Source organism: Talaromyces rugulosus, chromosome VI, assembly GCF_013368755.1.
Source record: "Talaromyces rugulosus chromosome VI, complete sequence".
Lineage (NCBI taxonomy): Eukaryota > Fungi > Ascomycota > Eurotiomycetes > Eurotiales > Trichocomaceae > Talaromyces > Talaromyces rugulosus.
In genome coordinates, this window is record NC_049566.1 from 262618 (window position 1) to 277375 (window position 14758).

Genomic DNA, 14758 nt, shown 5'->3' on the forward strand with positions numbered 1-14758 from the left:
TACTATTTCTTCTCAGAACACCACGACGCGCTCTCCGCGATGCCCGGCACTGCCACGTTTTCTGACCCCAGCCAGTCTGCTGCACGATCGCCAGAACGTGGCCCAGGCACGCGCTGTGATTGTGCAATCTAGCAGGGAGGCGCTGCAGCTAAGCGCACTAAGGCCCGCGATAGCTTCGCTGGGGCAACTTCCAGCCTCGCCGTGGAGTCCGTGACAGTGCGCATCATGGATGGATCGGAGTGGGATGCTCCATATCGTATTAATCCCTTGACTTGTTGCGTGCGACCTTGGAATCGGTGGGTGAAACGACGTTGTCGCTTTTGAATAAGACATATATAATGATAATGCACGAGGCAAAGAGCAACCCGAGTCAGTACTCCCGTCTCGTTTCTGATCAAGTCTAATGGCAATCAACGTCAACTAGCCCTTGCTGTCGTTAACTTGAATCATGCCAGCCAGAAACTGGCCGAGTTGCGTGCCGCGTTTTCCAGCGCGTCAGGGCAGCTCGACGACCTGGCTAGTTCGATGAAGACGCTTTGCAAGACGTTCGACGGGTTGCGCCTCTCGCTACAGCAAACGAACAAGCCCTTTGAGGGCTACGATGGCTTCGAGAAGACGCTCCGGAACTGTGAGATGTTTGTACAGTCCTTCCAGCCCGCCAAAGCTGGGAAACCCTGGACCTGTTCGGCCGACAGCGCGAACAAACTCGAGCGGCAGATAATGATGCAGATCGCTCTACTCAGTACTACAAATATTGTTCTTCTTGCGTATGTCTTCGTCCTCGTGGAATTATGTGCGTTTGTTGAGTTGACCAAGATGCTAAAGCAATTGCATTTGTATATTTGGGTGTACAGAGAAACATTTTTTATTGGCGATTCCGATACGATTGACGAAATAACACAGCCGGCTTTTGTCGAAGTCGACCATTCGACCGATAAACATGATTTGGAGCTGTGGGAAAAAATCCAGCGTTTGATTTATCGCCGCAAACGTAGGCCGGCGCTGGAATCGAAGCACACCGTGTCGTCTGCAATGGACTTTCAAGGGCTGGAAAATGAAGTGCAGAGCCAGGTTCGCCGGCTGATGCTCAATCATCAACCATCCTTGCCGGGCAGGGCTGCAAGCCGGACCTCACATCATCCTCTAGATTTGAATACCCTGTCAGACGAGGCTCTACTAGAGAGAGCCCAGCAACAGAGGCGTTTCTTACTATCTGCCTCAAGGCAAAGCATTTTTCGGCAACCTTCAACCGTTCGATCTCGATCAAATACACTGCAAGATGACCCAGACGGATTAGCCAAACAGCAGAATCGCAACCAAGTCCTTGGCGATGGCATTTTGTATTCCAAATCCATCCTTTTAATCAACTATAATATTGTCAACTAACCGCAATTCAGATCGTTTTCACTGGCATCACGACATTTCCGATACTCCTTGGCCAAGATAGAAGCCAAGCTTGTCGACAGGAAGCGGATTATCCATTGCACAAGTGTGGATGGCGACATTTTCATAGTCCACGACCGTGAGATCCCCGCTCTTCCTTGTAGTACTTTCGTGGGGTTGTTCTAACAACATTATTGACCTAGTCCCCTCAAAATTGAAACGACATCCCACTACAGATCATCCCCAAATTGGAAGCACATCCGAGGTTTATTTCTCCGAGATGTTGCATGTGGAAGTCAAAACTCGGTTTGAGAAGATGGCTAGTGGTGACGCCTATATATACTACAAGTTCAACGAGCCCGACACAATCTGTCAATTCCAGGAGATAGTGCGAGACAAGGACTTGCTGCATACCTTTTGCGTGAGCCACATCAACTCGGCTAATGGCAAGCAAGTGTCTTATCAGCACCTTAAGATGTGGAGGGATCGGCACACACAGGCTTGTAGTCTATCTTTTTTGAGAAATGCGGCTGCTGTCGACCAAACCTACGTGGAATTCCCTCTTTCTATGCTTATAGTTAACTTGGCAAAGCGGCAAAAGGACAGTCGGACGGTCCAGGTTGATTTTGTGCAAGAGTCAGCGTCGACGCCATGGCGTTTCTCTATGGATCACAGTGGGCCAGCCGATGCCATTAGTCTTTGAGATATGCTTGTGCTGACATTGACCAATAGGTAATAGTACCAGGAGACTCAGTGGTGCAAGCTCTGTTGCGTCTGTCCGGACCGACATGACGAATGCCACCGTTAAACAGACAGAGAAGACCCAGTCACTTGCGGCAACTATGGCTTTTTTGCTCATCAAATTCACAAACCCAAAAGGTCTGGTAGCTTACACTCTGTTTTCAGAAATGACAGAATACTAAACCTTCTAATATAGACATAGAAACTTTTTGCTCTACCCTTGGTCAACTCCAAAGTGATCCGCCATCTCCATTTCCCAAGCCGACTAATACACCACCTCTCTGTCAAAAGAGCTTCACTCCCATTCTCAACGAGGACGACTATCCTAGGAGGCCCGATTTCAGTTCGTCGCCTGGCTCTATCTCGGGCATAACGTCGATTCCTCGGCGCACTACGTATCAAGACTATACTGTTGGATGGATCGCAGCTCTACCGATAGAGATGAAAGCGGCTATTTTGATGTTAGACGAATTACATGACAGGCTATCACAACAACATCCCCAAGACAACAATGCCTATGTACTTGGGCGAATGGCAAATCACAACATCGTCCTCGCCTGTTTGCCAGCTGGGTATATTGGGAATAATAGCGCCGCGGTAGTCGCAACACAAATGGCATTTACTTTTCCTAACATTAATATTCGTTTGATGGTAGGTATAGGCGGAGGAGTACCAGGTGATAACCACGACATTCGTCTGGGCGACGTGGTTGTCAGTAAGCCGGGTCCTCACGATGGCGGCGTGGTCCAGTACGACTTTGGAAAGACAACAGTAGGGGGCTTTGAACGAACAGGCTCGTTGCCTCCGCCGCCAGCGAGGCTGCTCACCGCGACCTCTTTGCTAGAAGCGCTACATAGCAATGAGAGCGACCCTATCACCAACCGCCTGGAGGTTTTTCAACAACGACCGGAATTTCGCTATCCGGGGGCGAATAACGACCAGCTCTTCTTGTCTGATTATGATCATGTGGCAGACCAACCGACATGCGCGAGCTGTGACCCGGGAAATGTTGTCCAGCGTCCTCCTCGACAAGGACGAACAAGGATACATTATGGTACTATTGCGTCGGGAAATCAGGTAATGAAAGATGCTAGAACACGGGATGCTCTACGCCAAAAGTACGGTGCTCTATGTTTCGAGATGGAGGCTGCCGGGCTGATGCATTTGAATACGTTTCCCTGCGTCGTCATCCGTGGCATCTGCGATTACTCTGATACGCACAAAAACAAGCAATGGCAAGGCTATGCGGCTGCCGTGGCAGTGGCGTATGCCAAGGAGTTGCTAGATCATGTCTCCCATGTACATGTGTACGACAACGACTCTAGGTTTTTCCACGGTGATCGGAATTTTTATGGCAGAGTAGATAGCATCGGCTGAAGTGCTGCTCCGTGTTCAACAGACTGTTATGTGTGACGAATTGGCGTTGTAGACATAGTTAATACTAGAATTCAATATAAAGGTGATCGATGGCATCATATATTGTTCGTAGCTCGCCGGACGATAATCATATGTCCCAATATTCGACTGGGGAAGTCTGCCATCTGCCAGGCCGAGTTCAGGGGCAGGAGGCACATGCAGCCAGTCGCTTTATAATAATAATAATGCATGTGGTGTGCAAAGCGTCTCTTCCTCCCCAGGCGGCGATGCCGAACCGGCTTCCCGGCGCCGGCAATTAAACAAGCTTAATCGGTCCCGACAGGCACGTGTTCGAGCGACTCAATCTTGAATCTTCACTTCTCATTTTCATGCCAATTCTCATTCTTCATATGTCAATTTCTGCATATAAAATAACCGGCCGAGGCGTCTTATTGGGTTCTACGGGGTAAAATAGGGGACACGAACACTATTTGCAGAGGGCTCGTGCCGGCCGATGTCGGGAACAGTGTATTATAATAATCCTGGTTTCACATGCAAAACAAACAGCACGAAAAAGGAAAGAAAGTGGATATAAGTTTGCTACGGTCCCGTGACTTATCTCGGCTGGTCGCGGGTGAGTTGCTTTTGTCGACCTCGGCACTTTCCTGATCAGGCAAAGCGCAATCCGGGCAGGCGGTCTCTTTTTATCACATTCCTTGACGTCGCCGCAGCTCTTCCTTGTCCTTTCTGTCCTCGCTTGTCATTTTCTTCTTCCTGTATCTTCTTCTCATTGACTCTAATCTCCCCTTATTGTCAATTATGCCCTCCCCACCGCCCGCCTGGGTTCAGGCATTGAAGCCCTCAGGGCCGCAAGGCTCCGAGTTGCTCGCCAAAGAGCGGGAGCAGTCCAACGTTGCGGTGGATGCTCTAGCTGAGCTGCTGCACACGAAGCAAACTCTAGAGCGGCAGGAAGAGTTGGTCTCGGTGCTACAGTCGGAAAAGGTCTTTGATAAATCCCAGGGTCAGAGTCTCGGTCGTGTTGACCGGCTACAAAGCGCTCTTCGCAAAGGAAAGCGATTACATCAGCTCTCCGTTGAGCGCAAGTGGACTTTGGAAGAGTACCATGCAGCTGCTGGTTTGCTTGGGGAGCCGACTCCATATGCTCTGCATGCAAGCATGTTTCTGGTATGTTTGATTTATCAGCCCGTTGGATTTTGCACCCGTGAATATACTGATTTAGTCCCCGCTCCCCAGGTCACTCTTCGCGAGCAGAGCAACCCCGAACAACGAAAGCTTTTCCTCGAGCGGGCGGAAAAATATGAAATTATCGGGTGCTATGCGCAAACAGAACTAGGCCATGGATCGAACGTGCGTGGTCTTGAGACGACGGCGACATGGAACCCAGAGGATAAAACCTTCACTTTACATTCACCCACGCTTACCGCCTCAAAGTGGTGGATTGGATCACTGGGACGCACGGCAAACCATGCAGTAGTTATGGCCCAGCTCTTCATCGGCAATAAAAACTTAGGTCCCCACCCATTTGTCGTGCAGATTCGCGATCTAGACACGCACCAGCCTTTGGAGAACGTCTATGTGGGTGACATTGGACCTAAGTTTGGGTACAAGTAAGTTGAATTAATGAGTCCGACTGATTTCCCATATCTGGACTGCCTTTTCTAATTGTCGTGGCTTTTAATAGTACTATGGACAACGGCTTTTTGCTCTTTAACAACTTCAAGATTCCCCACATTAGCATGCTGTCGCGCTTCTCCCGAATTGATCCCGAAACAAACAAGTATGTGCGCCCGGCCATTCCAACCCTTGTCTACGGTACTATGGTTTGGGTCCGCGCGAATATCGTGCTTGATGCTGGAAGTGTGCTTGCCCGTGGTGTTACTATCGCCACCCGGTACTGTGCTGTTCGCAGACAATTCCAAGACCGAGATGCCCCCAGCAACGCTGGTGAGACACAGGTCTTGAACTACAAGATGGTCCAGGTGCGACTGCTACCATTGCTTGCATCCATGTACGGCCTACACTTTACAGGTAGAGGCATGATGAAACTCTACCAAGAGAATCAAAGCCGCATGAACGGGGCCACCCAGCCTGGCCAGGACACCCGCAGCCCGGGTCCCGAGGCACTGCGTGCGGGAGCTGATCTACTCGCCGATTTACACGCAACCTCGTGTGGTCTTAAGGCCCTGGCTAGTACCACGGCTGGCGAGGGTCTCGAAGTATGTCGTCGCGCCTGTGGTGGACACGGCTATAGCAGCTACAGCGGCATTGGGCCCTGGTACTCCGATTACCTACCGACGCTGACTTGGGAGGGTGATAACTACATGCTTACGCAGCAAGTAGCTCGATATGTAAGTCTTTTATTTACGTCTTTAATCCCGTGGGTTTCTTTAATGGCAATACTGATGGCCCTTTGTAGCTCCTCAAAGCCGCTCGTGCGGTACTTTCTGGCAAAGGAACCAGCAACGATACCAGTCAGATACTGCAAAGCTACCTGGCTCGTAGGGACAAGGGTGCTTCGTTTGACATCCTAGAAGTTGATAGTGAGCTAGTTGCTGCCTTTGCATGGCGCACAGCTCATCTCACCTTTGAGGCGCTTAAGCATCGCGACGTGGAGAAGCGGTCGTGGAACAGCCTGCTGGTAGACTTCTGGCGACTGTCAACAGCCCATTCCCAGTATCTGGTGGTCAAGAACTTCTACGAAGCCGTCTCGTCACCTGAGCTAGCCTCGTCCGTTGATGGGGTCACAGCTGGTGTGCTGCGCAAGCTCTTCCGCCTCTACGCCTTGTACACTCTCGAACGTGAGGCAGCCGACTTCTACGCTTCCGGTGCTGTCACGGTGCGCCAAATCACGCTGACCCGCACCAAGGCAGTTCTGGCCTTGCTAGACGATATCCGCCCACATGCTGTGTCCCTGGTCGATGCTTGGAAGATTCCAGACTGGGTACTAGACAGCAGCCTGGGTCGCTCTGACGGCAAAGTGTATGAAGATCTTTTCCATCGCGCTAGCCAGCAGAATCCTGTGAATGACCTTGTCTTTGACCCATATCCCTGGAACGAGGGAGCTCTGAAGAAACCTGCCAGCAAGCTTTAAATGTGCGATTCCCGATTTATTACGTTTGTTCTTCTTTTCGCTGCTCTCTTGGCATGTATATACACACTTTTGATTTGTTTTAGAAATGATTTGGAGATAGACATAGATGATAGATATGTGTGGTATAGGAGTCGCAATGGTTGGTCTTGATCCGATGCAATTTCCATAGTAAAAATTGTATCATGAGTTTATAGTACTGATTGCGTTTAAATAAATTAACAAGCTCCGACCAATGAACTTGCTTTTGTGGGGCTTAATTTAAGGTTTATTGGTTTCAATTGGCCTGTATATGCGCCCCACAAGTAAAATCAATTAAATAACCAATCACAGTAGAGATCTTCTGCCAGATGTGGCAATTCCGGGGTGGTGGCGCCTGCTTGACGCTGGTCCTTCTACAATTTGGTTGTCGTGACGTCTCGACTCAAATCCGATGCTACACACAAGCAATCTTTCGCAATTGACACGCATATTGGCCTGCTCACGATCCATCGATAATGAGATGCAGCGACACTCAGACGTATGCCTCTCTTTCAAGCAAAAGTCAGCATCCAATTAACTGCTGACGGCCAACATGGAGCTATAATAGCATATATGTTTTGAAAAGTATAACGGCATATTGAACGGCGTGATCCCCAATCATCGGTTGGCCGAAACCAGGTCGAGATACCAGCTACTTGTTCATTACCAACATGGACGGCCCAAACGACGTCCCTGCTGGACTTATCAGAGGCGTACAGGACAGTAGTCTTTCGGTGAAGGTCGCTATCGGTGTCTTCCTTTCGATAGCGCTATACAACGCCACCGAACTCATGTTTCTCATCTTATTAAGATTTCGGCGATACCATGGACTCTACTTTTGGTCTATTACGATATCCACGTTTGTTGGAGTTATACCGTTTGCCATTGGCTCTTTACTACATTTCTTCGCAGCTGGCCCATTAGTACTGTCTTTAGTCCTTACTGTGATTGGGTTTTATGCTATGGTTCCGGTACAGTCCCTCGTGCTATACTCGCGACTACATCTTGTGTTTTATCATGAGAGAATTCTACGGGCTATTCTTTATGGAATAGTTACCACTGCTATTCTCTTCCTTATCCCGACAACAGTCACCATGTTCGGGTCGGCTTTTGTTCGATCACACTCGTGGAACAAATCTTATCAGATTGCTGAAAAACTACAGTTGACTGGATTTTCTGTCCAAGAACTGTTGATTTCGAGTCTGTACATTTTCCAAACCATCAAGCTACTCCGAATAAATCCCATGCAAGGGAGACGGCGAAAGAATATCATGTACGAACTTCTGGCTTTAAACTTGGTGGTAATGCTTATGGATGTCTCTCTTCTCGTCATGGAATATCTCAATATATATTACATGCAAGTTTCATTCAAAGCGCTTGTATATAGTGTCAAGCTAAAGATGGAATTTGCTGTTCTGGGCAAGCTAGTCTCTTTGGCTGATCCCAGTCAGCATCAAGATTTAGACAGTGGTTTCTCCGATTATACAACATGACACCAATTCTTAATCTTCAGAGATCTTGGAGAGTAAATTATGTCAATTAAAGGAGAAGAGAAAGAAAGAAGCAACACATATTCTACTGTATCCAACTATACAGGTATCGCCGCCAATCCAGAATATACATATGCATTACAGCAATTTTGCATAATGCAATTGTTAAGTACTCTTTCATGCAACTTGCAAAAGGCTATTATCCACCAAAAATCGATCCACGGTATTATTGAATCGCTCTGGCGCCTCCATGTGCATAAAATGGCCGTGTCCTTCCCAGACCTCAACCCGAAGCTGTGGTATATGGTGAACCCAGTTTTTGTCAATGTTGGAAAAATTGGGCGTGACGACATGGAATGCAGGAATAGTTGTCACATTGTCGTATCGCCATTGGTGAGGCACGGAGTCGGTGGCTACAGCCGAAACACGGACGTGAGTTGACGTCCCCGCCATCACATCAGTCACGGCCTTCCTGATAGAACCATCCGGGTCATTCTTGTCAACAAAAAGCGGGTCAATAGTCTTCAGGAAAAAAGCATCATCGTGGAGATTTTCTCCCAGTTTCCTACGCTCCTCGATGGTCAGATAGGTTTGTGGAATATCCCAGAAGGAGTCGATGTAGAATATTCCTGAAACCTTTTCAGGGAAGAGACGAAGCATCATTGTTGCTAAAGGTCCACCAAGGCTATGGCCTATCAATACGGAATGCTCGATCTTTTCTTGCTGCAGGACCACGTTTGCTGCCCTAGCGAAGAACTCGTGGTTATAGTCGACACCCCAAGGAGCTTCACTCTCTCCGTGGCCAGGAAGGTCGATTAGGATGGATCGGTACTTTGTGTAGAGTGGTTCTTGGGTGGCCCATAACGCACGGTTGCATGTCCAGCCATGGATGAAGACGAGAGCGTGGTCTCCAGTGCCGTAGCTATCGTACAGGATTTTGATGTCCTTGAAAGAAACGGACCGGGTTTCCTTGGTCAAAATGTTTCGAGTCGACATTTTTTTCAAATAAATAAGACTGGCGAATAATATAAACTATAAATAGTTCAAATTTTATTAAATCAAAGAAGGTATCAATCGATTTCTGGGTAAAAATGTGTGCCAAAGATTACCGTTGATTATGCCAATGACATGTTTATATAATTTCTCGGACCGGAAAATGAAAACTAAACATTTGAAGCGAAACCATTTAAAATTGCCTTGAACGGAGTATTAGTCAGGCTGAGTCTAAAAATTATATATTACTTGTGTATATATCCCTACATTATGGACCAAACTAGTATCAACACGACTTCAAACGAGTGCCCACTGTGTATTTGCGGAATTGCATAACTCCGTGGTCGGATGTGTACTTCGATCCATCACGCTTGCTGGATGTTCCTGCCTAATTAGCAACAAAAATATTAGACAATAATTTTCTTCAGTAAATATAATCTAAGTGTTCTATTCAGATTTATTCTATCACAAATTCGGCAAATGTACACCCGGCCTTTACTTGACCTGGAGACTCAGTGTGCACACACTAGTTAACGTCAGACTTAGACGTAAACATGAAATATAGGTATATTATTATTTTAGCATGAATAAAACCAAATATTTTGATCATTCACATCTGCATCTCTAAATAGAAAAAAGAAGAAATTCATGGATGGTCTATACGTGTACCCGTGTAGCTAGATAGAGCATGTATATTTGGTAAAGAATGGTTCTACCACGTCTCACCTTTTAAGTATGTGTATGCGATAATTACATCGTTTGACTCTCATCCATATATCTGTGCATTGAAAAATATCGAAATACAACCGAAATGAAAAAAAAAAAAAAAAACCTGAGACAAAGAAACACTGAAGGATATACTTGATGTTGTACTTGAACATATAACCCCCCCCCTTGGTATATCTAGTTAGAGTTTTTATGTTACACCGTGATTGAAGCGTTTTGCTTCAATTATTTTCACTTCCCAGGAGTCACAGCTTCATCCATCACTGCATCTCTAGTGACATCTGGTAGCTGGATATTGTGATCTGGATAGGCGCGCAAAGCCTCCGCTCTAGCCAAGTTTCGTGGTGCCCTTCTACCAGTGAAGAGTTCAAAGTCAATTGCTGTACGTGCAGCTATATTTTCCAATCCATCTACAGCAACCCAGCCTCTCATAGCGTGCTCTCGTATTTGATTTAGAAGGGGTGTTACAACTGGTCGATAACTGAGTTCAAGAACGACACCACCAGTTGAGCTTTTCATCCATTGCAGAGGAAGAATGAAGCTTGTATTTGTGCATCCGAGGCCAGTTGCTGGCACGCACGAAACTACCACGGTAGGCTGTGCCAGGTCGTTATCCCAATCTGTTTGAAGAGAGTCGAGAATTCGAATATTTAACTGCAAATTATCTCCACTTGTGTCTTGTGACATTTCCAGCTTATGGAACCGATTGGCAAGTGTATGGGCATTAGATAACGTGCGGTTGTAGATTACAACATTTCTAATACCCATTTGCAACAGCGCATACAACGCGGCATGAGCCATTCCACCAGCGCCAATGACCAAGGCGGCAGTGTTTCTGGTAATCGCATTTGCTGGGGAAAGATTGCGTCTGATACATTCGCTGATACTCAACCAATCTGTATTCTCGCCATACAATCCAACGACTTTGTTGGGTGTGTTGCGCTGTCTCCAGAAGTCTGGCGGAGGAGTAGTGACGCCTTTAAATGACTGGCCGCGAATGGGGATGATAGTATTAACAGCACCAATATTCTTTGCATGTTCACTGAACGAGGATATAAACGGTAAAGTGCACATTTTATATCCCGGGTTCAATATACTCGCGCCACCTAGAAGTTCATCATTCGGTAGGTCACGCAAGCTATCAATGGACTGTGAATGGGCGTTGTGTGGAAGGCCAAAAAACCTATATGCTGCCCGGTGCAAATGAGGAACACGGCAAGTAGACATGTCTCGGCCAAGGAGGTAGAAATTTCTCCGCTCATAAATAAATGAGGAGTACAGTGCATTTTGTATCGACTGTATTGATAGTTCACTATCAGAGTATTTCGAGTCAGGCGTTGCTACTGGTGTCAGTATTTCATTCTCGCATCGCGACCACCGTCCCAATGGCCCTGTATTATATGCTATAAGTGGTTGGTGTGGCCCGGATCGACCAGCCACAACTTTGAAAGCTATAACAGCGGAGTTATCTTCAATAGAATTTGCAACTTGCGTGAGACGTATCCCATCAAGACCAGGGATAGTGGTGGCTTGCTCTAATATCTCCCAGCGGTTTTTAGCCGACCAGCCATCAGACCCAGGCTCATAGTCATGATAAGTTCCTATGATTCTTGGAGAGTGTCGACATGGCAGTAAGCTTGATATTTTGTTAGGGCCAAGTTTCAAGTCCAGAGTCATATAATCAACACCAATTCTGGGACCATGGCGTAACAAGTCGACATATAGGTGTTCATATTGAGAAAAAGATGAAGGAGAATGAAGGTGATAAATAACGGGCCCGTCAAAAAAGCGAGTTAAAATAGCATAAGCCACGCCGATTCTATTTGTGATATCCAATATTGGAAGGCCATGGACCTCAGCGAGATCAACTTCGAGTTGGCAAGCGTCAGCGCCGCAGTCAAGCGATCGTATATCAAAATCAGGACTGCTGATTTGTGATAAGGGTAAGTTGAGGAGGTACGTCCGCGGAGATCTTGATGAGAGAATTGCTAATCCGTCTGTTTTGCGCGCAAGCTGAGGTGATGGTTGCAGAATGTTTTTCAAAAACCGGACAAAACTCTCTTCCATTCGTTTCAGTCGCAACGGACGAGGGGATCTAGCCATACTAGAATCGTAATTTATCGCCGACGAGCTAGACAAATCGTTTTCATCCAGGTTAAAGAATTCATAATGCGACGAGGCTCGGTAGATGCGATTTTCAAGCTCCACCACTTGCCTGATCCTGGCCAAATCAGGGACTTTTAGATACTGCTGTATCCCCCTTGCGCTACGAGCCACGAAGACTATGGAATGCTTTTGAGCATATTCTTCTAGCACAGCATAGGCAAGTTTCCCAACGCATCCTGATGGCCAGACAATTACTGCATTTTCGGCGTTTTGTTCAAATACCCGGCGGATGATTGCCAAATCTGTTGAAGTACATTCAGAATTCTCATTCTGCCGAACATATACAGCAAGTGAAACACCGTATCTGCGACGGAATATTTCCTCGATATCGACAGGCTTCAGGCCCAAAGAGCTCGATGCGATGGTTGCCAGGCTCGACTTCCCAGCGCCATGGGGGCCGATGAGCACGATGGAAGAGCCACTCGCAAATCTATCCCGGGATTTCAGCGCCATACGTGGTGTCTTAGGAACATAGAGACAGCATTTGCTTGCTTCATACCACCAATGTCTGCGGTAGAGATATTTCAACGGCGCTGTATGCTAAGACAGTTGGAGTCGCCGCCAGGACGCTTAGTGAGCAGCGAGCGTGGGGGAGCCGGAGTTGCACAACTCCGGAGGCTCCACCAAAGACTGCGACTTCTAGGAGCAGTTCAATTGATTCATTATCGTCATCGATCAGTACTCGCATTGCGATTGCTATTATTGTAATAATGGCATCACTTCAGCCACCCCGGGCCGCTCGTCGTGGAAGGGAGAAAAACACTCGATTGCTAAGAGAAGTGACAAAGAGACAACGCGCAAGCACATCCGATGCGACAAATACAATACCTGTCAACGCAAAGTTGCCGACAAGGAGAATATCACGAGCATGCGACTTGTGTCGCTTGAAAAAGCTGCGATGTGACGGAATACGTCCAACTTGTCGTGCATGTAGCCTGGGTGGGCATGACTGCACTTATGGGACCGGGACGAAGAAGCGTGGTCTTCCAACAGGCTACGTTCGTATTCTGGAAGCTTTATGGGGCCTGGTATTTGAAGTCATCCCCGGAAGCATGCAGACTGCTCTAAAACTGCTGCAAGATGCACATGTCGTTTGGGACGAAGACGAGAAAGTGACTCTTTCCAGCCGTCATGTTTCTTCCGCCGATGGGCTGCGACACTCGTGGGCAAGAAGCTCCGTTCGACAGGAAATAGACGAGATAGTCATGGGAATAGAGAGAGGAGAAAAGCCTTCGCCGCACGGTGGAATTGAAGACAACGATCCGGAGCCTCCTAATTTTGGTAGCTGGACGGGCAACGACTTATTAGGTGCTGACCTGGTCCAACCTCCACAGCCCGGTGAACTAGTGACGGAACATCCAGATATACATGGACATGCATTGAGGGGTGCTGAGAATGTCACTGACGAGCCTTCTATGCACCTAATGGTACACCCCCATGGCACATTCCAGCCCCGGCCATCCATCCCAATCGAGGCTTGGTCGTTGCTTGATACGCATAGTCGGTACACGAACTCATGGCTTCCAATCGTTCCCAAGACCGAGGTTGTCAGAATAATAAGCTTATATCAGGACGATTCGGCTTGTACGCTACCAGAGATGGCGCTGATGTGGGCAGTGTTGGCCTTGTCATCAAGTGCTCATTATAATGCCACAAGCCCTGGCGAGCTACACGTGTCACGCTCCTATTATAACCACGCGCTGAGCCTGGTGTCATTTGATACCGCTACCGAATATGCAAATTTTGTACCTGCACTGGTGCTTCTGGCAATGCTAGATATGTCTGAGAATAAATGGGAGACAGCTTCCATGCTAGCTGGCAATGCCGTCCGAGCCGGTCTCATGACAAGACAAGAAGACACGCCTCGTCGGCCTGCCAGGCACTGTCTATTCATTCTGAGTGCTTTTGTTATGGACACACTGGCTGCTGCTCGCATGAATTTTGTGCCACATCTACGTAGTAAAGATGTTCGTCCGCTGTTGGAGTTTAACACACAGGGGCCAGAAGAATGGGAACAGTGCCCAGGAGAACAGCGACCTTTACGAAGTCTGACTATTTTCAAGGAATACGTTAAACTTCTGATGATTTTAAATGACTGCATATACGAATCGCAACTATCATCCAGTGGATTTACCCCAGTTTCTTCGGATCTTGAAACATGGCTTTTTGGCCTTCCGAAACATTGCAATTTTAATTCTACTACTGGTTCTCTTAGCACTGAACAGCAAATCTCAATCTTGTCTCCGCCTGTCGCAAACTTGGGGATTATGTTTGACGTTGTTCTCTCTTTTTTACAAGCAAGTGCTAGATTCAACTTTGATTCTAGCAACGCCAGAACAAATCTACAAGACAATCCATCTAGACTGAAGCAAGCATATCTTCGGTCATTTGAACCTTGTCCATGGATAGGCATATTGGACCTTCACAGCCATGCCTCTTCAATAAGACCAACCATAGGGTCAACTTACTCATCGGGGGACCAGAGGATAGGTGCCACGCGAAATAGCACGATCATACCGACTAGCACTGTTGGTTCTCAACCGATATTTGGAGAGCTAGATAACCCGAAAACGATCGAAGATCTAATTGACGAGCTTTCTACTACGCAAGGGATGGCGGAATTTAATAGCGGGTCAAATCAATTCATGTATGATCTTGGATTCTATGATACATAGTAGCCAGCCTTTCGCGTCCACCTCGAAGGCGCCTTCATGTTGACGATAAATGCGCAATGTACTTATTCGACCGAGGCGAATTTATTTAAGTGAATCGA

At 47.3% G+C, this 14758-nt stretch overlaps 6 protein-coding genes across 6 annotated transcripts; 4 read left to right on the forward strand and 2 right to left on the reverse strand.

Moving 5' to 3' along the window:
* Positions 1-344: 344 nt before the first annotated feature.
* TRUGW13939_10428 (uncharacterized protein) lies at positions 345-3501 on the forward strand (the record flags this gene model as incomplete). The annotated part of the gene is made up of 6 exons (XM_035493540.1): positions 345-369; positions 425-1340; positions 1398-1522; positions 1587-2057; positions 2116-2262; positions 2321-3501. The coding sequence occupies 6 exons, from the start codon at positions 345-347 to the stop codon at positions 3499-3501; spliced, it is 2865 nt and encodes a 954-aa protein (XP_035349433.1).
* A 798-nt stretch (positions 3502-4299) lies between these two features.
* TRUGW13939_10429 (uncharacterized protein) lies at positions 4300-6592 on the forward strand (the record flags this gene model as incomplete). The annotated part of the gene is made up of 4 exons (XM_035493541.1): positions 4300-4665; positions 4735-5108; positions 5183-5849; positions 5918-6592. The coding sequence occupies 4 exons, from the start codon at positions 4300-4302 to the stop codon at positions 6590-6592; spliced, it is 2082 nt and encodes a 693-aa protein (XP_035349434.1).
* A 689-nt stretch (positions 6593-7281) lies between these two features.
* TRUGW13939_10430 (uncharacterized protein) lies at positions 7282-8103 on the forward strand (the record flags this gene model as incomplete). The annotated part of the gene is made up of 1 exon (XM_035493542.1): positions 7282-8103. The coding sequence occupies one exon, from the start codon at positions 7282-7284 to the stop codon at positions 8101-8103; it is 822 nt and encodes a 273-aa protein (XP_035349435.1).
* Positions 8104-8277: 174 nt separating this feature from the next.
* TRUGW13939_10431 (uncharacterized protein) lies at positions 8278-9096 on the reverse strand (the record flags this gene model as incomplete). The annotated part of the gene is made up of 1 exon (XM_035493543.1): positions 8278-9096. The coding sequence occupies one exon, from the start codon at positions 9094-9096 to the stop codon at positions 8278-8280; it is 819 nt and encodes a 272-aa protein (XP_035349436.1).
* A 954-nt stretch (positions 9097-10050) lies between these two features.
* Positions 10051-12438, reverse strand: TRUGW13939_10432 (uncharacterized protein; the record flags this gene model as incomplete). Its single annotated transcript, XM_035493544.1, has 1 exon — positions 10051-12438. The coding sequence occupies one exon, from the start codon at positions 12436-12438 to the stop codon at positions 10051-10053; it is 2388 nt and encodes a 795-aa protein (XP_035349437.1).
* Positions 12439-12695: 257 nt separating this feature from the next.
* On the forward strand, positions 12696-14660 carry TRUGW13939_10433 (uncharacterized protein; the record flags this gene model as incomplete). The annotated part of the gene is made up of 1 exon (XM_035493545.1): positions 12696-14660. One exon carries the CDS (start codon positions 12696-12698, stop codon positions 14658-14660), a length of 1965 nt encoding a protein of 654 aa, XP_035349438.1.
* Between the last annotated feature and the right edge of the window lie 98 nt (positions 14661-14758).